Source organism: Thunnus maccoyii, chromosome 3 (genome assembly GCF_910596095.1).
Source record: "Thunnus maccoyii chromosome 3, fThuMac1.1, whole genome shotgun sequence".
Taxonomy (NCBI): Eukaryota; Metazoa; Chordata; class Actinopteri; order Scombriformes; family Scombridae; genus Thunnus; species Thunnus maccoyii.
Genome location: NC_056535.1, coordinates 12413057 through 12437292, shown reverse-complemented (window position 1 = coordinate 12437292; position 24236 = coordinate 12413057). Strand labels below are relative to the sequence as shown.

Here is a 24236-nt window from a genome sequence, read left to right as displayed (position 1 = left end):
AAAATAACTGTTTCAAAATGTTCTCTGAGCTTGTTTCTAAGGTAGAGTTTTTAAACTATGTCACTTTAAAGTTGGCCAAAATACACTAAGGAAGGATGTGTGAGATTCAACAGCCAGAATAGTTAGTAAAGTAGTAAGTAGTAAGAGTATAAAAAATAATGAATACTGGTAGTGTGTAAGTTAAATATTTTACAGTATTTGTATGAATCTTGTGTGGGTTACTCAAGGTTTAATAAAAAAAATTAAGAGAAAGACCAGTTGATCTTTGTCTAGCACTGACACTGCATTGCTGCCGAAAGGGCTACTCAATTATGGCAAAAATCATAATCATGATTATTTTGGTCAATAGTGAGATCACGATTATTTAAAGCTATAATATGTAACTATTACGCATTAAAATGTCTCAAAACAACTAGACCTATATTATATATTTTGTTGAGTTGTGTACTTACATTATCCCAAATCCCAACAATTCTCAAACGCAGAGAAATCCGTAATTTAATCAATGTAACGGTCCATTTCATTTGGTTGCCTGTCAATGGCGTCATATCCCTCTATCAAAGAGTATACGCGCACAAAATAATACATCGGCTGTGGTTGTGGTTGTCCGCAAGAAACTGTCATAAATTGACTTTTATTCATTTTTACATATTTTTATGATAAACTGTTTAGATCTTGGTTGTTTTTAACCACATCAAACATCTGGATCTAAAGATATCAGAGAAACAAGCTGAGCAAACGTTAGCAGCAGCTTGGCTAACAGCCCCTGATTTTTTATGTGAAACTGCTTTATTCAGTGTTTTTACCGGTTTTAATCCCTTCGTACATTTGTTTTGGCGAGGAGACCTCTACGGATAATTCAGCTCCTGTTTTCATCACCGGGTCTGTTTGTTCTAGAGAACCTAATTTGGCTCCCGGTAAAAACTTCCTGAATGATGAACACTGGAGTAATCTTAACCTGGAGAAGCTGGTTGTTTAACAATAAAGACAACAATTCCCATGATCCCACACTACTTCACAATGTCATCAAACTCTTTTGCCTTTTGTTATTGTTTTGATTGAGAGACCCCTGGCGGCAGAAATTGTTACCATTATTTATTGACTTTGGAAACATGCAATTATTGAACTTTTAATAAAAATTTCTTTTTAACAGTGTATTTCCTTGAACTTTAAATATAATTCAACTGAAAAACAAATAAAAAATGAAAGTAAAAAATGAGATAAATAAATAAAATAAATAATAAAGAGAAGCAGCTGTGGTCAAGTGAGCTAGAGAGTGAATGAAGAGAGTGAGCAGCGGTAGTGAGAACAAAGTCAGTGAATGTGAGAAATAAAGCGTTATTTTCTGATTGTTTCATGGCAAATGAAGAGAAATGTTGTCTCCTTATCCAAAACTAGAGTACTTCCATGTTTTGTGAATGAAGCGGTACACAAGACAAAACGAGAGCATCATTGTGAAACAGAATGTGGCACAATAATCATTTTATCTCGATTATCTTGTTCTCATAATCGTCAGAAGTCAAAAACATTGAAATTGAAAATAAAACCTGATAAATCGCCCAACCCTACCTGTAGGCTTATACTTTATTTGGAACCAGAGTGCAAACCCCATTAAAGTTCTAAAGATGGGCAAGAGCATAAACTTAGCATCCACAGAAAAGAGTTTTATTTTCAACTTATTCTTGTGTTAGGATGGCCTGAGCTGAGTTTTTCCAGCACTCTCTCTCGCTCTCTCTCTTTACTCCATCCAATCACTCAGAGCACAGAGGACGTTCAAACAACAAATACAAAAACAGACAGTAGTCCTCAAACAGCTTCTGATCTGCTACAGATCACACTGACGTAGGGTAGCTAGTATAAGCCCTAAAATCATACACATGTGCCTGTGTTCAGGTTAGAGAGCTCTTTAATGTTGTCCAACTAATGTAAAGAGATACAAATGTAATATTTATTTTACAGTGTCTTACAATGTTATTTTTTTGTCATTGCATAACTTAAAATGTGACAAATTCAAAATTTGTGCCCATAGAAGTTCATAAAATCAAATATGTACTGTAAGTGAGCAGTAAGATGAGTGTGTTTTAACATTTTTGAATATCACTCTTCAGGGAGATTTACCATCTTGATAGAATCCATGTGACATTTCTCCAAACACAATATCATGGAAGACCCAGACATCAAAAAAAGACAGTATCAATTCACACTCATTGTAAACAATGCTGCAGCTATTCACTCAAAGAAGAAAATTGCTCAATACAGGAACAAAATCTTGCTGTGATTAGCTCTCCAGGACACGCCAGCTCCTTGTTCTTCAGCAAATTCTGATTACATCTTGTGACAATCTGTTAATCACCAATTTATTTTCTTGTCATGAAATAACAAATGTTGCAGGGCAGCTCTTTTAAAGCTGCTTCAACATGCTGGATGCAAAATGATATTATAAAAATGTTGTTATTCAAATATCAGAGGGCTTTAAAGGATTATTTTCTAAATTAACATTAATAAATGGACATGATGTTGGCACATTTTGTAGTTATGTATACTCAAACCTCTCTCTCTCTCTGCCTTAGACACACACATCTTCCAATATTGCAGTGACCACAATTAATCCAGTTGCCGGATCTGCTGCCAGCCACTGAGTCATTAGCATAATTATAACATGCTGAGATTTTTGGGAATGAGCGTGTGATTCTTTCCAAAAAGCGTTGTCACACTGCCTCAGTTGTGGGATTCATCTTCAGTCACACTCAAGTTGCCTCCCATCTGCTCTCTGAATACTACAAAATGAATAAGAAGGAGAAGTTCTCATCCTCATCTTGATGAAATGGCCCAACAGATTTGTCAAGAGCTCTCATCTTTGTTGGCCTTCTCACCAGCCTTTTCCTCTTCAGTGTTATATAGTTTCTACAACACTTACATAATAGTATGCACAATTCACATACTGCGGTCAGAGCCTTTAGATAATCAATCAGTGTTTCAAAATGCACCTGGGCATGACCTTCAGGTCCTGGAGTAATTGGATTTCATGTGTTAGAGCTGACAACAAGGGATTGCTTGATGTAGAGCCGATTACTTCCACAACTTTGGCTCTCATCCCTGCATTTCTGAGTGAGTCCACAATAGATTGGTGGTATTACAATATTATAAAATGATAACTTGTTATATGTAGTGTTCATATGTGAGTAGAAAGCGTTGAGTGAAAAGACTACTTATTGAATAACTCGTGACATAGAGCCAGTTATTTATGACAGCTATAGGTTGTGTAAAAACATAAACAAGCACGTTTTAGGAGTATCTGAACATTTTGAGGTATGATTATATGCATACAGTAGTCCAGCCGTGACCATAAACTTAATCCAAATGGACAGACTTCCCTGCTCTCTGTCAGCTCTGTCAGTGCAATGCTCTGATGGTCTGACCTCAAACCAGCACTCAGAGTTGGAGCTTGTTGTCCTGTGACAACATGAGCTGCTCATGTTGTTTGAAACTGATTTTCGCAGAGAAAGAAAAAAAAGTGATGCCAGGGATGTGATGGTTCTTAATCTCCCACTGTAGTTTCAGCTTTTATATAGTATTATATATTATATTATATATATTACATAGTATAGTTTTTTTTACATGGTATCTCCTCCAACACTACCACTGAGTGGTCAAACAAACTATGAATGGGAAGTGCTGCAACACCAGGAGGATAACAAATATCTTGGAAAAGTAAAGGCCGTCAGAAACATGGTAACACGTTTCTTCTCTTTCCTTGTTTTCTTTTCAGTCTTCGGGAGTCTGTAAAAGCATATTTCTAAATTGTCTCTGAGGAAGTTTGTACAGATACTTGTACAACAGCTTTTTACAATTTCATTACTTTTCCATGTTTTGACCTTCTGAATGGTCAATGGCAACCCTGTACTGATGGTTGCATATGTGCCAATCATGGGGGAAGTTACATCACATGCAGACCCCATAGACTGTATATAAAGATGGACATAGCGAGGCATAACGTCACCGAATAGTTTGCATTGGAGCCTGTTTTAAGCCCAGAGTTGCTGCTTATGGTCAGCATCATATTTTTCTGTGGTTTGATGCCTTTCACACTCAGAAAACACTCCAGAGGCTAGCTTACTGGGAACACCAAGTCCTTGCACACAACGTTAGCTACTTTAGCTAAATTGTACTAACAGGGCAGGTATCCTAATCAACATTAAACTTACCGAAATATTGTGACAATAGTTCAACTTAGTGCAAGTCCCGGAGCGAGGGAGAGCAGCAGACGAGCCAACTATCAATCACAGCTGTCAATCAATGCCCACACAGCACACATCAAAACCTACTATAAGTCTTCAAATCTTATTAACAGAGCAATAATTTCCAAAATGACCACCAGCACACTTATTAGAGCGTCCAAATTTAGCAGTTGAGACCATAATGACTTGAAGTTGATGCTTTTTGAATGGAAGTCAATTGGAGCCAGGGATTTTTTGGTACTTAAGGTACTTCCACATTGGTTTCAGCCTCAAGCCATGGTAGCTGCCACTTGGCATCATACAAACAAATTGTCAATAAAAAAAAAATAAAAGTAATGGATTAAAATGAGATATGACTCTTCAAATGAAGTAAAATCGTCGCTTTTTCTTCCAAAAATGTATGGGTTTCTTTGAAAATGCTGCATGCTACTACTCCTGCTAACACAATTTATTCCAAAAGTTAATGGTGTAAATATAACCACCTCTCAAGCTGAGCAGAACTCCCTGCTTTAATGTCACAATGTCCCTTTGTACAAAAGGCATGGACAGACCATAATGGCCTTCAAGGGCTCTCTATAAGTTCATAATACAATAGTCCTTTACATCACAGAGACTGTCACAGTGTTTAGATCCACTTTTCTACTTTAGGTAGCACCAGGATGGGTATGACTGCATTGGTGTATGCAGTTAGGTGTGAGGTGTGGGAGGCCTACATCTGTGCATCCATCATAATGTACGTGTAATCAGAAGCTCAACGATGTGAAAACAGTGCTCGCTAAACAAATGTTTTCTTCAACTGTAAAGTATACTTTTCCTGTTATTTGATATCTGCATGGTAAAAAAGAAAAAAAAATCCTTAATCATCAATGCACTCAGTTTAGCTGCAACATCTGAGTGATCTAATCTGATGTAACTGTTTCTCAATTGAGGCCAATTTCCATCAGGATTTAAAGTCCACACATTCCATCAGTGAGAGATTTTCCCCAGCCAGTGAACAGACATTTGTAATGCATTCCCTAAATGAAGAGCCCAATCAGCACATCCCTCCAGCCTGATGCCTCAATCTCATTTCTAATTTATCTCTCTCTGCCCCAACAAACCCAGTGCCGTGAAGTGCAGTTTGACATTAGTCCTTTGAATTTGCAGTGGGCGATGAAGTGGGGGAAGAGTGGTTTGGCGTGAATCCCATTCCCAATTCAATCCCCAAAACTCCATAAAGTGCCCTTCATTTGTCTTCAATTCAAGTTCATCTGCACTTTATGAATGAGCTTAAAAATGTGTGAATTTCTGTTCTCCAGGGAAATGTAAGGAATCGTAATGCTTTCCTGGTGTAGCGTAAGCTGTACATGGAAATAGTGAGGGAGAATCAGCTTTACCCATTATCATTCACTATTTTTGTCCAATGCATTTGCAGTTGTTGGATGTCTTACTTAATCCCCTTTATTCTCTGTGTCCAATTAATGTTGTCCATATTGATAATGGTTACTAACAGACGGTGTTGAATTATGTTCTTGTTGTTGTCATTTAGATTCTTATGAATAAAACTTTGAAGCCAATATGAGATGACCTTTAACACTGTTAAGAGGTTTATGTATGTGTGTTGGTGTGTCTGTGCAATTTTTCTTGACATTTTGTTGCAAAAGGTCACAGCACTTTTGAGTTTTGTGTTTGTTGATTCTGTCTCAAAAATCAAACCGTTGTGGTGAAGCAGTTTTTTACAAATTTTACAATGACTCTGGATGTTCACATCAGAGCGGTGTGTCTAAGGCAGATGACATTTGGTGCTGCTACCTTTGAAACTAGCTGAAGGGCAGTCGGTCATTCTGCAGCATCATGTCATGAAAGCCATCCCAGAGGGACAGATTCAACCAGATTCAAGCCATCACTGTCAATTTGTTTCATTTAAGGTGCATGCTGCAGTTACATTTGACAATTTCTCAGTCAATTTGGTCATAACAGGACCATCTACAACTCACAATCTGGCACCTGGGTTGGTCACACAGATTTCAACAACCATAGACTATATGTAAAGGTGGATGTAGTGAGGTGTGACGTCACCCATGAGTTTGCATTGAAGCTGGTTTGAAGCCCAGAGTTGCTGCTTATGGTCGGGCCATCTTTTCTGTTTGGAACCAACCAAACATCACCATAGAGTTGGTAGATCAGAAAAGAAGGCACTGACAAACAATGTCAATCTCAATAGGGGCCCCAGATCAGAAATGAGGAACCATGTATTTTGTCATTTGAGCCCACAAAACTTGTTGGAATGTTCGGAGCAATTTTCCAACACAAGTGACAAGAATATTTTAATAATGTTTCAACCAGGTATTCAATTTATTTCAATACTCTGAGCTTCTGATCATTCAGAGTCATCGTCATCTGTGGCAAAATTTGACTGGGCAAAATTTTACTATACTATGAATATTGCATTTTCAGCCATTAGAAGAAGAAGCATTCACTGCATTTTAGCGAGGCTGTCAGGCCTAGTGGGATTAAATTATAGACTATGATTTTGACAATGAGTAAGGCTTCCTCTCCCAACCCCTACTGTTGGTTCTATAGAGAGCTGCAGTTTTGTTTGTTTGAGATGAATTATAAAAACAGAGTGAGAAACACCCCAATGACACACTCTGTTATACCTTTTGAATATTTATTTATTTATGTGTCATGTATATTTGTGAAGAGGTTCCCATGTGGATACTGTATGTTCATTTGCACTGAATGCCTGTGTTGTTTATGTACTATCCACTCTCTTGAATATGCTTACCAACCATCAAAGACTAACCAACAGATAAATGCCCAAAATATCAAAGAGAGTATCCAACAGTTTTCACACTGTGAGTTTGATATGTGTAAGGGAATATGGCATAATACACCAAACAAAGCAGGATTTGAATATTGACATCAAGGTTATACCTTTCTGCATATATTTGAGTGCTTGTGGGACTGATGAACAAAGGTGTCATCTCACTGAATTTTTTTGAAGAAAAGAGGATTCCATAATGTAAAATAAGAGTGCTAGGATGTAGTTTGATGTGTGACCTGAGAGAGTCATTCTCCCACAGATTTTAGACAGCACCTGTCAGAGTATGGGCCTTTTGTTGTTGGTGCTGAGTAGCTTGAACTACTTCTCTGACTGTGAGGATGATCAAAAGAACCTAGAGACAGTGTCTTTAATGTGTCTGACGGGGCTTTAATGTACACTTAACACAGGTAACAAAGATAAATGTGAGAAACTCAAACACACATACACAGATACCCATAGGCACGCTAACACACTCACACAATCTTGTGTCCAAGCACTGATCAAACTCTCCTTTGTGGACTCTGTGGTGTTATCATACAAGACACATGGTGAGTGTATGACTGTTTGCTGAGGCCCAGGGTGACTGGAATCTTGATCCAACATTGTCATAGCTTCTGTAATACTGCAGGTGTTATAAAAGCGACCAGAATATGGATGAGTGGGAGACTGCTGTGATTGAAATGTGCTAAAGTGAGTCGGTGCCTTTGTACTACCCTCCAAGGTGTGGGAGAGAAGAAGAGATAGAGAAAGTAGGGCATAGAAGAGTAAAGTAGACAATAAGGTGGAGCTGCTCACTGATACTTTGATGGCCTGAGCCTGCACACAAATTGCCCTCGAGCACTGGCTCCTAATCAGATTATTTTAACCCGATTCGCAATGCTGCATGGCAAAGCCTTATCCTCAGCTCTGTGTGTCTGTGTATGTGTTTGTTCGTGTGGGTGTGTGTCCGTAGCAAAATATGCTCAGGTTTTCTTGTTGGTTAACAAGTAAAGCATGACACGGTTGTACAGGTTCATAACACATAAACACTGACACAGTTTTCCTTTTATCTTTTTCAGGAAACTTCCTCCTGCTCCTGGTTTCTGAGAAATCTGCCAATGTAAGTCCTTTGCCTGACCTCAGCGCTAAAACTGGTAACGTTTTTAGATTAATTAGACTGACTGAAAGGTATAATTGAGTACACAAACACTCATTTATGTGCAAAGCAGTAGCCTTAAACCCCTAACCTTTAACTCCCCTCTCATTGCTAACCATCAGGGACGGGATTCACCACTGACATCATTTATTAGTAGCTAATTGCTATTCCCTGCAAACACACTGATGGGACTTCAAGGGAGGACTAACTGCAGGACAAGCCAGTGAAATTCAGATTTCAAACACATCCCTTCCCTCAGTATTCTGCTACGGAGTTGCTACTTCTGGTTTTAGGTTGTCATCCCAAGCACAAGGAAGGCTTACTATCAATAATGGATGATGATGTGAGACTTTCTAGCCAGTTTTCCGGAAGCTTCAGTTCTTGCATTTAAAGCCTGGCAGGACCGGCTCTCAAGCTTTCAAGCAGTTCTTGAGGCAGTGTAGTCATGTAGTCAGTGCTGCTTACAGCAGATAAGAATGTGAGATGTTAGGTACAAATAAATGAAGCATTGCGTTAGTTCATGCAGGACACAGAAGTCATACATGTGAATCAGCCTTTATAATCAGTCACACACCAATCACGGCCATTCTCTCAACAAGACGGACCATTTAAATATGAGTCCCTCCTACACTGATCCCTGCTACACCAGTGCTGCCACACTCACACTGCTGCTGGCAAAGCTTTGCCTCCACCTTCTTGGTACAGAGTCTTAAAATGGCTCAAAGGTAATCTGGAATTCACTGTCTCACTTTGGGCCCACTCTTGTGTACCCATGGGGGTTTCTGCATTGCACTCCCTGGTTTAGCTTAGCATGCTGCTAATGCAGTGAGCATCTTAGAGCAGAGCTGTCAGCACCAAGCTAAACTGTATTTCCATTTGTTGCAATAAATGGTTTAATCTATGACTAGAGTCTTCTTGACTGAAATGTTTTTATTGTGCATTCACTCAAAAGTAGATGGATGTAAGTTGTAAACTCCTACCCAGATTACATTCAAGTTTGTTTTAAATTAATTTATCAAGTCTTTTTTCTGTTTGACATTGAGTCCTTAGTCTTCGTTTTGTAAATGAAAAAAATCTGACAGTGCAGTAAGAATAGTTGTGCTTGTTTTCCAACAAGTTACAAACCACTTGAATATTTAAAGAAAGTTTTTTGGGAAAATGTTGCAATATATGAATGATACGAAAAATTACATAAAAAGATTTATAGGCATCAATTATAGACAGAAATGACATTTTAGTCCTGCTCTAGTGGAGTCATATATTGTAATAACATGATTACAGTGTGAAAACAGGGGGAAAATCATTGTAATATTTCACACATCATTGCACATCACTTCTGCAGGATTGTGTTTGTTAGATAAGAAACCAATTGCTAAATATCAGTGCGCACAAGCTGTATAAATCCCTGCCGTAAACATGTGGATCTGCCTCTTGAAAGTAGCTTTTGAAGGCTTTCATATGGCTTCTTCTCCTTGTCATTTTAATGGAAATCTGAAACTGTATCCATGGCACTGCAGCACATTCAATTTAGGGATTATACCCACAAACATGACCTCTTCTCATATATTACCACTTCAATGTCAAGCCACTGCTCTTCATTCCTTCACACTCATCCATGTGCACTCGTGAAAGATTCTGTCTTTGTAGTTTCTCTCTAATATTTACATCCACACCTCATATATCACACGTAAACATGTACCCACAGAGACATGCACTTGCATACAAATATACTTCTTGACATTCATACACACAGAGGCACAAATGCACATGCAGAAGCCTCTGCAGACCTTCACATGTGCACACAGATTGCCAGTTTCCTGTAGAAACAGGGGTCCTGCCAGCCGTGTTACTGTGGCTAGGAGATAACAGGAGGCTCCAATCACAGGTCTCCTCTCAATCCTTCCCACAAGGCCCCTGAAGGGAGCCTCTCTGGGGTGGAGGGTGAGAGGGTGTAACTCACATCACACTCACAATAGGCCATGCAAGAGGTGTTAGAATTGGATCTGGAGGTTGCATGTGACACTGGCTTTTGTACAGTAACCGCTCACAAAAGGTTGTACGGCCTTATGATACGACTTTCACTGCGGCAGATTAATTCATGCTTTCCATTTTGGGTCTAAGTGAGACACGCAGCATTTACCAGGGGATAATCAGATCAATGATAGCTTCACAGAGGAAAGGCAGAGAGGATATGACCACAATATTGAAACACTATGATCAAAGTGGAGCACACCCTGTGAATGAGAATGTAGGGACAAGAGCAGGGCTGTAAAGGACAGCTGTGATTGATGGATTGCTCTTTCCTAAAGTGCTCATCCTCTGCTATTAAAAAGTCTCTTATGTGTTCAATTAGTAAGTTTGGACAGTGCATAAAGTTTCCTCACCGTCCTACTGGACTGGGTAGCACTTCTGTAGAATATGACATTATTTCATCCCTTAGACTTTTTTTATTGAACACAAACAGATTGAAAATGTGACATAAACCAAACTATTTTTCTACCTTTTGTTGTTTAAATTGCCTGAAAAGCAAAGACAAAGCATTGATTCCCCCCCAGAGACGAAATGCACCGCGACCTCTGAAAATCTGTGTATTTTTAGATGAGCCACGAGCCAGATAAAACATTTGTTAAATTGATATGTTTAATATACCAGGACAAACTCGCTCGCAAACACACAGCCCACTCATGCAGTGAATAGAACATGTAGAAAATTAATTAATGTCACTCTGTGTCAACTGTGTCAAGGTCAACATCCTCTCTGACTCAGAAATCATATCACCAAAGATCCACATTACCTGCTTCAGTGCAGTTGAACAAGGTAATGAGTCTCAGCGGTGATACCACAGTGGGATGGAAACCCCATGAGAGCCTGTAGAACAACAGCAATGGATCATTATTTCACTGTTTACGTATTTTACATGTATTAATACAATGATCAACTTTAATTGCAAGTCAAAATATTGTTGAGCAGCTTTCTCATCTTACTATTTTCAACTGTCTCTTGTTAAACTAAAAGTTTTCTTACACTAATTTCTTCTTTCCCTCTGTGTATTAAATTGTTAAAATCTCAGCCAAGGGTGAACATGTCGACTTCCCAAAAAGAAGTTAAGGAATCTTTTTTTGTAATAGAGCAAAATGTACTTTGTTCTGGTTCTTTCATGTGCAAATGGTGTGATTTTGAGATTGGTTACACCATGCAAAGTCAGCAAAACTCACGTCATGGCCAGAAAACTCTGCAACCCATTCATTTACAAGTCAAGTTCAACAGCCAAGTGCACTACTTTACCTGTACAAGACAGAAACTTGACAAAGGGCTCCCAGGAAGTGAGTTAATCCTGAAGCTCATTTAATGTCATCTGAAAAGATAGTTATTTGTTACATTGTGAGGTCAAAAGATTGTCTGAACATGAGGACATACTGTAGGTGTAGAATGTGAAGAACAAAGTTTAGATTTAAAGTTACTTTGGTTCCCTCCCTCAACCTTTCATTTAGCGCCATCATCAGGTCAAAATTTTAATTGGTCCTATGCTTTGGTCTATGCTAAATTCCTGCAAATACAGTACATTGTGTTCAGTGCTAATGAGCAAATGTTAATTAATGTAACCGTTAACTAAGACAGTGAATCTGGTAAACATTATACCTGCTAAACATCAGCATGTTAGCATTATCAGTGTGAGTGTACTACTCAAGTAGTACATCCTCACTGAGCCCCAAGAGTGACTGTAGATTCTTGGTCTGTTTTACATCTAGGAAGCAAAAACTCACTTAGATGCAGTCCTGACATACTGTTGGCTTATCAAGTTCTTATGTCCAACCTCTTTGCAAACAGCTGCCCTCTTTCACATTCAGCACACACAGAGCAGCATTATCATCCCACTGGAGTCGTGTTATTATCCAACAAATCCGAAGAAAAATATCTAAACTAAGCTTGCCAGATGGTTGGCTTTCTTCACCAGCCACTAGTTTGTTTTGGCTCTCTGTGACTTCGTGCTGGACAGGTAGGATACGTTCCACTTGTCTAGTCTCATTTTCTGGAAATTGTTTCATGTGGCTTTTGGTGCAAGCCAAAAGACTCCAACATGTTTGGCCAGAAAATCTTATTCAAAATAACTGTTAATGGAGCTTAAATAAAGTATTAAGTATGATCTGTTTATCCATGTTGCAGGAATATACACACATGTATTTTTGTGAAGTCACGTGGTATAATACATCCCTGTGACTTTGGGCAACAGCTATACAAGCTGAAGGCAATAGCTCATGTCTCCTAAATGTCAGTGCTCTGTGTCATATAAAACCATACATACCATCTCTGCCTGTCCTGCTGGCTTTATGACTGTTGTCATGGCAACCGCTCATCCCCTGCTCCGTCAACGGGTTGATAGGTTGACAGACGGCCATTAGGGTATTATTGTGACGTCACGCGGGGATTGTGAGGCATAACACAAGGTTGACCCACTTGGCATCCAGAGAGGACCCCTGTCCTCTGTCCTCCATCACATGGTCACGCTTCACATCTAGACAGGAAGTGACTTTTCACCCTTTTGCTTTCACAGCAGGGAATTTCATTGCGCTGCTGCTTCCTCTGGTGGGGGGTCCAGGCTGTATGGATCTGTTAGACTGAACTAAGGCTTTTGTGTGTCAGGCCAAGGGCATTTTGAAGTGGGTGAGGTTTAAGGCTTATCCTGGTGGGATTTATGGCAGTGTTGTCGCTGTTCATAACAGGCTGCGGGTGACTGCTCGTAGCTCATACACATGCGATGCAGTTACTCACAGACAGCAGAGGACGTCAACGCGCTGAAGCTCCTGAATAAGAGTTGAGAGTTTTCATTAGAGCTTTCAGATTTTACAAAAGTTTACTCAAGATAAAAACATTGAACCCCCTCTTTGTTAAACTGTGCTTTACTCTCTGGAGGTCAATCTCACTGATAGTTGGACTCTACAAAAACATGAAAGTCTGGCTGAATACTGAACAAAACTGCAAGTTTTTAATGCTATGTTGTTTTCCAAAGCATATAATTAAAAAGAGACTTGACTGTGCTAGTTTGATGTGATAGTTTCATATCAAAGAACAGCTGTGGTTTATAGTTTTAGAGCATGTAAGGCCTTTGGTATAATGGATACCGCCTGGATCTTTTAGCCTTTGAAGTTGATCCTCACTGTCTGTGGAAGATGGTGTGTGTGAGAAAGCTTTTTTTAAAGTGTGTATTTGAATGGTGTCTTTGCATTCAAGCATTTTAATATATGTGCATTCATAAAAAATATGCTAGTGTCTGTGTGTGCATGTGTGCGTGCATATGTGCACATTTCATGTCTGTTTGCATTAGTCCTTCTGATTTGCCCTGGATCTAGAGATGGAGGCCACAGCTGTAACCCACAACCTTCTCCTCCCTCTGTGCTTCGCTGTGTGCAACACCCAGCCAGAGACGCCCATGTCTGTGTTATTCCCAAATATAAAAATGCACTCTCAAATACAGCAGCACTTGGGCAAGTCTTGACACGATGTCTTTATCTTAGAATTAGGTTCAGATCTGATGTATTTGTTAGTCCTTTCGCATGTGATGCTAATTCAAGAAGCTAAATGCAAGAAACTCACCCATTTCCTGCTTTTTGTAGGATATTGTTAGTATTAGTCATGGTAATGCAGATTTATGGATTTAATACAATAGAAAAGGTTCACAATTTTTCAAGTCTGTCCTTGGCAATACTCTCATGCCCATATGTGCACTAAATGAGTTATTAGTCACTGTAATCCTGGTCATACTGGCTGTGAAGAAATCCCCTCCAAAAAAACTATCTAATCTAAAAGGGGAGGGGGGCAGACTCCACTGTCAGTTTTGTGCAGTCTGACTTTGCCAAATCAAACGGGTATCTTCCAAAATTTAATACAAAATTCTGTCTTTGTCAGTCCTACACTGCAGTCCAATTATAAGTTAACAAGGTCTGACAAAACCCCAAGAGCTAACTTTGGAAGACTCAAATACAATTTTGCACAGAACAAGAAGTGTGTGTCCCCATCACTCACACAGGGGGACTGCTAGGAAGAGCTAACATTGTTGCTGATACGGACAGCAGGAACAACTACAGTGACCAATAAGTCTTTGAATGCACACATTGGCATGTATGTATTGCATTAATAGAGACTTCAAAAATCTCAGCTTATCTTTTAATGTCATACCACAAACTGCCATGACTGAACGGTTAAGGATAATGATCTTCATGTGCCTTATATCCACCAGTTCACACATGAATTGCTTTGTTTGAATCTCTGCCTGCTGATTTACTCAGTGGAGTTGCCTTCACACCTACAGGTAGGCTGTCCCAACAGCTCCACAAAGCAAGATCAGCAAGGTCAAATGGGTGGGAGTGGATGGTTTATGTTGGATCATGGCCAAGATAACTGCTGCCACACAGATGAGAGGTCAAAGTAAAAAAATAAGATACATATTTTATATCATCACACCACTTATGATTAAATGTTTTCACTTTCCCTTATTTTACTTTCAAATTCGCAGTATTTCTGGTTTAAACAGACAGATTTTTTGGTGCTGATTCGCAGTCAGACTTGGCTTTGGACCTAAATCAGAGTGCAAACATTTAGAAAGCACTTCTGGGTTTGTTTGGATTATAGAATAGATTGACGAATAACTCAACATAAAATCAACAATCTGCAAAACATGAGTGGTTATCACTGCTTTTGCTCCAAGACCCTACAAGTGGGATTTCCATGATTTTTAAATTCATTTTTACTCTTAAATTGAAAGCACTGATCAGGCAGCATGAGCCTCACATGTTGAATTGTTTCTGAAACATTTTGGCGATTAATGACAAAAGAGAAAGGGTGTCGATTAAAAATCAGATTCAGACATACAAAGTTTCTGTTGGACAGGAGTGGAAGATTTACAGACCTGAGCCATATTAAAACTTAATATGACATTTTATTGACCTCTTGTCTTTTCATTTGCCCGCCTCCAGGCATATTAGAGGCCCGGAACAGCGACAGAATTTAAGTTATTCAGTGTCCCGGTCGTCTTTCAAAGGGACAGATGCTTGTCAATATACAGCCTTGAACCCTGTAACAACACAGAAGAACTCTTTTCATAAATGTAAAGCACTCACAACACTCTTGAGATCTCTAAGTGGCGCGTTCCACTTCAATGAATTCACTGTTTTTTTATTCTAGGATTTCCTCATGAAAAACAAAAATGGCAACAACACCACATCATACTTTCTGAATGCACTAACTTCAAAAACAGAAATAGTTTTTAGGACATGGAAAGTTCCATCTCCATCATAACCAGTGAAGTGGTGCCACTGTCTTTCACTGACTCCCTTTCTGGCTCACAGTCTTCAGAGATGGGCTAAAATGAGTGGGTCATCTATCACAACAGAGGGGAGAGTGGTAAATTTATAGCTGTGAAAATAGGCCAGAGCACAGCACTGATGGAACAGATAGAGTGTAATTAGGACAAGGTTAGACTGCTTTACACACACACACACACACACATGCATGCACACATACACACTATTTATTATTAATTACGTGTCGCACATACATACAAGTGAGTGTTTGTGTACGCACTCACAAACACAGAGCACTCAGAGGCATTCAGTGACTGACAAATTATTCAATTACTTCTCACTTGAACAAGCGGAGTCTCATAACTTAGCAAAAAGCTAAGAAAATTCAAATTTCGCAAGCAGTCGTGGGCAATTATTGTCTTCCGCACACATATGTCGCACATATTCACACTCATTTACAGCCTCACACCTTTTTCTGGGATAAACACATGCATCGAACACTCTGCTAACTAACACACATCTCCTCTTCCAGTATCGTCAGATTACTTGTCTGATTTATGTATGCAAAAATTCAACTCATAACTCTCCTGACATCAGCCTTTCTCTGTCTTCCTCCTCCTTGCTATCTTCCTCCCCACATGCTGCTTTCTGTCTCTCATCGTCCTCTGCTTCTTGATATTTCTTCACCTTTTCCCCAGTGAACAGTTGACAACACATTTACTCATTTTCACACCTTCTCGTTCCCTTTAGATTGCTTTCATTTTCGCTGCTGTCAAATCCCACACCTTTCTCCCCACAGCTTTTCCCTCACTTCCTTCTGTCCCTTCCTCCTCACCAGCAGTCTGTGAGCATTCGCCTCCCTTGTCACACTGCCTTTCCTGCGCAGCACACAAACACACACACGCACACAGAGCTGCCCCCTGTGTACCAGGGCAGTGCTGTAAGCCTATGGAGCAGATGGGCTCAGGGCTGACTGACTGAGCTCTGCTCTGACAAACTGCCTCTCTGTACAGTGTTGATGTCCTTTCAACAGTCTCTCATTTAAATCTGGCTGCCCACAGAGTTGCCAATCTAGAAACTGGCAACTGGTCTAAAAATCACAGTACTCGCATGCCACAAAACAGACAACCCAGAGGCTTTTTGATCTAGAATCAGTTTCAATATTTCCATGATGGTAAACTTTAGGTCTGTCAATAAAGATGCTGGGAATGAACGTTCTCACTTTGTCTTGAACTGTGGACACTATTTGGATTTGGGAGTATTCACAAATATGTGAATTCAGTGAGAATCAGGATGGATTAAATCTTCATTTAGTACTTTTTCATAATCAAATATTGACAGACGGGAGTTTTATTGAAAGTAAACAGAGGAAAGGCTGACAGACCCTGTAATGATCAGGTATTTTATATTAGATCTGAAGTTCCCCAGTAGGGTTCAACGGATTTGGGTTGTTGAAGATCAAAACTGATCCCAGTGTTTTATATTTGTGTTTTGCCCTGCTATTAAACATCTTTATTGATCCTATTTATCCGTTTTCATCCCAAAACTTAAGTCCCTCTGCAGCATTTTTGACAAATTAGCATCAACTTCTCAAAAATCTAGGCTGAATACTGTCACTCCCTGATTCATGAGCATCGTCCCAAAACGTATCGATTGCCTCAGAGACAATGTTGCTCTAGAAATGTTTGCTTTTAATAGTTTTTTGTGTAAATTGATTTGTTCTGAGATGAAAAAGGATCTGTATCAGTGACACCCACACACAGATTTTCATAAGCATCTCTAATGTTCTCCGTCAGTTCGTGTGACTGACATATGATTCTCTTCATTCTGACTTGAACAGAGAAAATCCTCATAAAGAGTACTTCCAAATGTGTGTATGTGTGTGAGAGAGAGGACTTGCCTACACACTATATAAACATCAGACAGTGATGGAACTTGGCAGACCCACAGTCCAGCTTGTATTGAGTGTGATCGCCCTCTTCTGGTGAGTTGTGTGAACTGCCTGCAGCTCTGAGGATGTGGTGGCTGAGAGGATGAGGAAAGTCATGAATTGAACACGATGCCAAATGCCCCTTTTCCCCCTGAAGGAACAGATTGCAGCTCCCCAGTGCACAAGGCAGGGAGATGCTGCCACCAGACGCTCCAAGCAGGGTGTAAAAACACACAAAAACACAGACACATTAACATTGTTGTGCGTATGCATTTGTGAGCACACTATTCTCTGTAAGCACTGGACACACACATACACACAGACGTAGAAGCACACACACTCATCTGTCCAGCACCTAGCTAATGAATTAAAGAGCTTGACCTAAACTGTTTTCTTTCTCTTGTCTGAGGGTCAGAATGCTACCTAACCTCTCTTATCTGTTGTCGATACTGTAGCAGAGTTTTGTCATTTGTGGTCAGCGGTTACATTTGATGCATAAATATTAGCTGCCAGGCTGGATTTTCACACAGCTCTTTTTGCTTTGCTTAATGAAAACCACATTAAACTGCAAAGACCTCCAGGCACTTCTGGTGAGCTTAAGTGGCTGTATTATTCAGTGTTTTTATTGAGAGAGCAAAGAATCAAAAGATCTAAAATCTTGAGAGTTAAAGTAAAGACTTGCTGTTACTTATTTGACAGTAACTGATCACTTGTGTGACTGTGATATGGTTATGATTAAGTACAAGCTGGCTTCTACCACATGCACTGTCAGTGAAAATGTTATTAACACCACCTATGTTTTGACATTTTTGGTTAATCTCAATGTTCTGGAAATATTTTAAAAAGTAGTACATACTCTACAAATAATATGTTTTGTGTAGATTTCTGTTTTATTGGTAATGGCTCAGATTAATCACTTTACACTATGAATGAATCCAATAATGATTTATAACTTAAATCTTTGTACATAAAGATATACTTCTTGATTCCCAGATTTTCTGCCATGTTATTGTTGATATTTAGTTTCAAAACATCCACAGAAATTAAGTGGCTTTAGGAGATGTTGGCACTCTAACAAAATCAGTGATTGTATCTTTAAAGGCCTTACAGTCCCATGATGCACCCACCCAGATGTTTTTAAATATTTTACCTCATTAAACAGTGCATACTGATTTAACCAAAATGTAGCATGTAGCATGTAGTATGCAGTATGCAAACAAAAGCAAAATCTGCAGTATGCCAAAAATATCTCGATGTCATACTGAATCGGAAAAAATCGCCTGTATGCATCCAACCAGTCTACCTCGCCTACTGTGTCCCACAATGCAAAGCGCTGGAATGGTCACAAACACTGGTCATTTTTGAAATGGTGGACAACAACATGGCAGAGATTTTGAGCCAGGCTAAAAGCTGTTGTGATTTTTGTTGTAGGTCTAGGTCACTTTGATAAGTTTTAATATTTTTTTCAAGCAAGAAAGTAGGCAAGAAAGTAACCATTTAGATTCCAAATATGTGGTCAGTTTATCCATATAATGCCTGTTTGGAAATTTGTTCTGACGTTTTCGGAGATGTGAGGAGCCGCTGACGGGGTGAAACCGGCCGGTCATCTCAACTGATGCTGTTAGCCATACTATTGTTAACTTCCACTTTCCAAACCCAGAAACTGGCTACGCCTGGCCTAGCATACTCCAAATTAAATCAATTTTACAGTTTCATACTGCATACTACTATGAAAAGCAGTATGTAGTACATACTGCATACTGCGTTCATTGGTAGTATGTAGTAGACGGTTCCAAATACAGCCTTTGATGGCTGTGTGGGTATGTACAGACTGTGCTTGATTGACATTTGTCTGACCCTCCAATTAGCGTTGTTGCACCTGTTTGGGTGGGAGTGGATACACCGTCACCCTCCTTATTGGTTCATGACATTTGGGGGTGTCACACAATTCTAGCTTGTGTGCTGGAATGGTCGTCCACTTAAAACATATAGAAAATGTCAATTATATCTATAGACAAATTTACAGCGTGTTTTCTGCTACAACTAATTGAAGTGATGTTATGTCCAATAAAATAAAAGTTACTCACAACAAAACTTTTCTCATTTTACAGTACAATTATCTAGAATGAGCATTGACAAAAAAGCTAAAATGTTCTAAATGTGCTCAAAACTTTTGACTGGCAGCATACAGTCTACAATCCTGCCTCCATTAGTATGAGACTATCACTGTCATTTTAAGCCATACTGGTTGACACATTGAGGAGAGTATGCTAAGCTTAGCTGAGTGGCGTGTCATGACGGGATATGAGGCAGTTAGCTAATGTGGTGTAAAAGGATTTAGAGGATTTGACCCTATCAGCGGAGATGGCACTCAGAGAGGCTCTTTTAATGACACTAAATGAGTCTATGCCTGCAGCATGCTAATAATGGTGTCACGAAAGCCAGGTTTATAATTTATATGGAGATTTTTTGCAAACAGCTAATTGCTAGGTGTGTGTAAAAGTAATGTTTGTATGTGCACACTCTATGTAAAGGCAAGGTAACATTTTTACCACACCCGTGACGCAAAACATTTGACAATCCATTCGCATTACACCATGAATTAAGTGTCATGTCAGTGAGCTGCTTTCTCACGTCCCATCACTTATTGTCTGTCTAGCAGTACACTGCAATGTGTAATTATCTCATTTCCTTCAGGTTTTTAGCTCTCTAAAGGGGAGCGCATAGCAAAGCAGTCACTCTACCTTTTAGATTCAAATTGCCCTTTCATAGGAGAATGAAGCAGATTTGTTTTCTTAATGCTTTTGCTCCCGTCTGCTGTCTCCTGGAGACAAGACCAGTCTGAGATGTGGATGGTTTTTGGGACTGTCGACCAGTTCCTTATTTGATTTCCATCTTTTAAGAAAAAACAACCGACTTCAAATAACCTGCCACAACAAGGAATATGTTAGTAGGGAAAATATCAGTAGTAGTTTCCATTGTTTTGTTTTGGGGGTTTTTTCTGGTATTTTTGCTATAGGAGTACATGCAACAACTGACTTCCTCAGGATAATTTAAGAATAAATTTACCATTTTAAACCACCCTTTTAGTTAGATATATTATTCACATTTTTTTCACTCCCATTGAACTCTAAATTCTTTATAATTTCATACACTACAACTAGTGTCTCTAGAGAAAAGTGTGGTATAACTATATTGAATATCAACCAAAGCACTTGAGGAATCATCTTATAGTAACCATTTTTAGTTATTGAGATTAATATGTGAAATTTGTAAATTTAGTGCTAGTGTCCAACAGCTAATAATAAATGACGAATGATGAATTCAGGAAACATTTGCAAAAGCCACCTCAACATTTTTCCTGATTTGGTTCAAAAACTGTATCAAAGGAAACATTCATTTAGTGTTTCAAGCCTAAAGCAGAACAGTAATCTATAAAACTGCATTGACTGAACTACACCAACAGAGGATAAGGATGCAACACGCATACTGTTGAGTTTCGAAAAGACTACCAACAATGGGACCTGCCTTAAAGGGCACAGAGGAAAAGTAAGGTCAAATGTTAATCATAGATAGTCACCCTACTTTATGTAGTCATATCTACCTCAAAAACCAGAGCATATAAAAAGGATTTAAGCTTTTGAAGAAACCAGGAAGAGTCCAGACCATGTAGTGCTGGTTGAATGGTAGATCCCTGGCATTCTTTTATGTACAAATTAGATTTTATGTTAATGATTATTGCATATCTACACTGGTTAATTAGCCACATATACCAGTTATTGCATAAATATCATAGAAGTCTCTGTCACCTTCGCTTTGCTTTTACATAATATCACTCATCCCTTACCATCCATCATTTTCCATGACAAGAAGTACCATCCTTGCAGCCTTGCCAGGCAGGGCATTGGCACAGCTTGACTAGGAGGACAAGGCAGTATAACTGCCAACTCCTGCCGCCCACCACCCGCTGGTCAAATCCTCTTTACTGGTTTCACTATGACAGTCTGCCCGCCATCCTTGGCTCACCATGCAAAGATAGGACAGGAGCTCGGTGACCAGTGCCAGGGATACCCACTGGAGGTGGGAAGAGGAGAGAAAAGGAATAGTGGAGGAAGGGAGAGAAAGAGAAACAGATGGAATAATGAGCAGAAAGAGAGTGCTACCGGCTGAAAGAAAGGGCTCTCCCAGAGGTTTGGCTGTTGTATATCAAAACTAGCCTGTAGGACACACAGAGAGGCAGCAGGTAGTGCCATCAGTTTTGTCATTTGAGTGTTTTCATCTGTAATTAAATTTTGTTTGTTTTTTATGTAAGGGCACATAATTCAATATCCAATGCTACCCCACTGACACAAAGATTAATTTTTTGATTGGTGCACATGTATGAAAATGTTTGTGCTACAGTATGATTAATACTCTTCTAGTCTTCTTTTTCTGTTTGGGATTAGACAGAAAAGAGAGGGTATTTGTTTACTGGTTGCTGATATGTACTGTACATAGCTGTGGACGTGTCTGGAGTCACTGATGAGTGCCAGCGATTGTTCTTTTTTTTTTATTATCATGCTCTGACCCACCAGCTACAGCTCATCATTGTTCCACATGTTGTTGATCCATCCACTTCCAGCATTTTAACACAGATGTTTAATGTGGGAGGCAGTGGAAAGCTGGCTCATTCACCACACAGTATTCCCCTCACAGCCCTACAGCTAGCTTATTTGTTGTCTGGTTTGGCTCATAAGTGGGCGTGTTTGTGTGGCTGAGCTGATAGGCGCTGTTGAGTTTGAATGTGTGTGACTGTGTCTTCGTGTTTTGTACAGAACTATATTAACCAACTCTAAACTTCTTTCTCCTTTTTTGTGCTGTGTCTTTCTGTCCTTTTTGTCTCTTATCTAGGAGTCATCTTCGAGGTCATCAGTCATCTCACCTTGGCCTGGGGGTCTTCTAGAGGGTTGGGCCTCCTCACCATCATGAAAGGATTGGGGACCAACCATAATAGACACTTGTCTGACTCCTGTGATCCTTCCTCAGGCCATCCAGAGGCCCTCTACCCTCAGAAAACTAGCACCCTTCCACGCAGTCCTTACCTGCTGAGCCCCACAATGGAGCACTATGGCACCATGGACCCCCACCTCTACCCTTCAGCCAACCCAGGCTCCCTTCCACCAGAATACATGCTGCCCCTCAACAACCAGCTGTCAAACAGCAGCACCTTCCCCAGGATTCACTACAACTCATACGACCAGTCTGACTTCTCTCCACCCGGGGACAGCATTGGCGGAATAAGTACAGGGACCATGGGTACATCGATGTCTGTGGGCATGGGAACAGGCATGGGCATGGCAGGGCTGAGTGGACGAACACCTATGATTACAAGTGGCTCAGCAACTATATCACATCATATGACCAAGAACCAGGCACCACCCAGTCTGCTGGAACAGTTTGATAAACAGCTACCCGGCGGCCGAGATGGATTCAGCACATTACAGTTCCATCGAACATCTGCAGTAGCTGCTGCCAAGCAGCGTACAGACAGTCCTGGTCGCATTCGTTACATGCTGCACTCAGTGCAGAAGCTCTTTGCAAAATCCCAGTCATTGGAGAGTCACAACATGAAAGGAAATATCAATGGACGCTCCACTGGCAGTGGTGGAGGCTCATCTAGTACTGAAGATGGAGGGAAGCAAAATCGTAGATCCAAAAGTAAAGATCGTGGTACAAAATCAGAGACAACTTCTAAGCGACGACCACGCTCTAACATGTCAGGTTACTGGAGCTCAGATGACTTGGACAGCAGCGATTTGAGCAGCTATCATAACACCATGGCCATGATGACTCTGGGGCGTCCAACTGGCCATGACAGCCAAGGGGGCCAGAGCAGATACATCCACAGTGGCTACAACACTATCAGCTCCTCCAAAAGCAGCAATGACATGAAGTATCAGACCCTCTCTGGGCCTGGGGGCGGAGGTGGAGTTGGTGGACTTGGAGGAGTAGGAAGTACGCTAATGAATGATAGTGACTATATGAAAGGAGGGTCCTGGTCCACATTGACCATGGGCCAGCCGAGACAGGTGATCCAGAAGGGCTCAGCCACTCTGGACAGGTCCATGCTCAAGTCCAAATCTTGCCAACAGGAGCTAACCTGCAACTACCTGCAGGTTGGACGACGGGTGAGTAGGCCTGAGGTGAATGTAGGGCTTGATAAAAGTTGTATCATATACATTTACAGACTATTTACTGTATATTTACAGACTCTTAAACATCTATATCTATGTGTAGGTCGATAAAATCACCAATGTCCTTAGCAACTTAGTAAGAGTACTTAGCAACAGGATCATCAGTGCAGTGATACAGGAATGACATACTTAGATATTTAAAAAACTAAAGACTAATTTTGCCATTTAATGCTGCCTGTAGGGGGATTGGAGTAGCACATTAGGCCGCAGTGGGGGTGCCAACGAAATCCCATGTCGACGGATGCGCAGTGGTAGCTATGTGAAGGCCATGGGAGACATGGAAGACAGCGACGACTCGGAGGGGAGCCCCAAACCTTCACCAAAAACTGCTGCTCGTCGCCAGAGCTACCTCAGGGCTACGCAGCAGTCTCTGAGCGACCAGCTACCCCCACGCAAGTAAGAGAACAGACTAAGACACAAAGCTTCATTATGCAGACCTTTATTTCCAGTCATGTTCACTTTAGGAATACACAAAATGTTTATTTTTCATCAAAAACTTAACAGAGTTGTGAAGTGGGAGGAACAAGCCTGTGTACATAAAACATCGAGGGTTAACTACAAGTCCCAAGGTGCATTTGGGCACAAAACATCCAATC

The 24236-nt window shown here is 40.1% G+C and overlaps 1 protein-coding gene across 4 annotated transcripts in view; it reads left to right on the top strand.

Moving 5' to 3' along the window:
* dlgap4b (discs, large (Drosophila) homolog-associated protein 4b) overlaps positions 1–24236 on the top strand; it is a 114409-nt gene that overhangs the window by 67058 nt on the left and 23115 nt on the right. For all 4 annotated transcript variants that reach the window (XM_042406122.1, XM_042406123.1, XM_042406124.1 and 1 more), the window contains exons 3-5: positions 8103–8143; positions 22298–23574; positions 23822–24036. In XM_042406122.1, coding sequence (XP_042262056.1) covers positions 22372–23574; positions 23822–24036 — 1418 coding nt within the window. In that variant the 5' untranslated portion in view covers positions 8103–8143; positions 22298–22371. The remainder of the gene's footprint in view (positions 1–8102; positions 8144–22297; positions 23575–23821; positions 24037–24236) is intronic.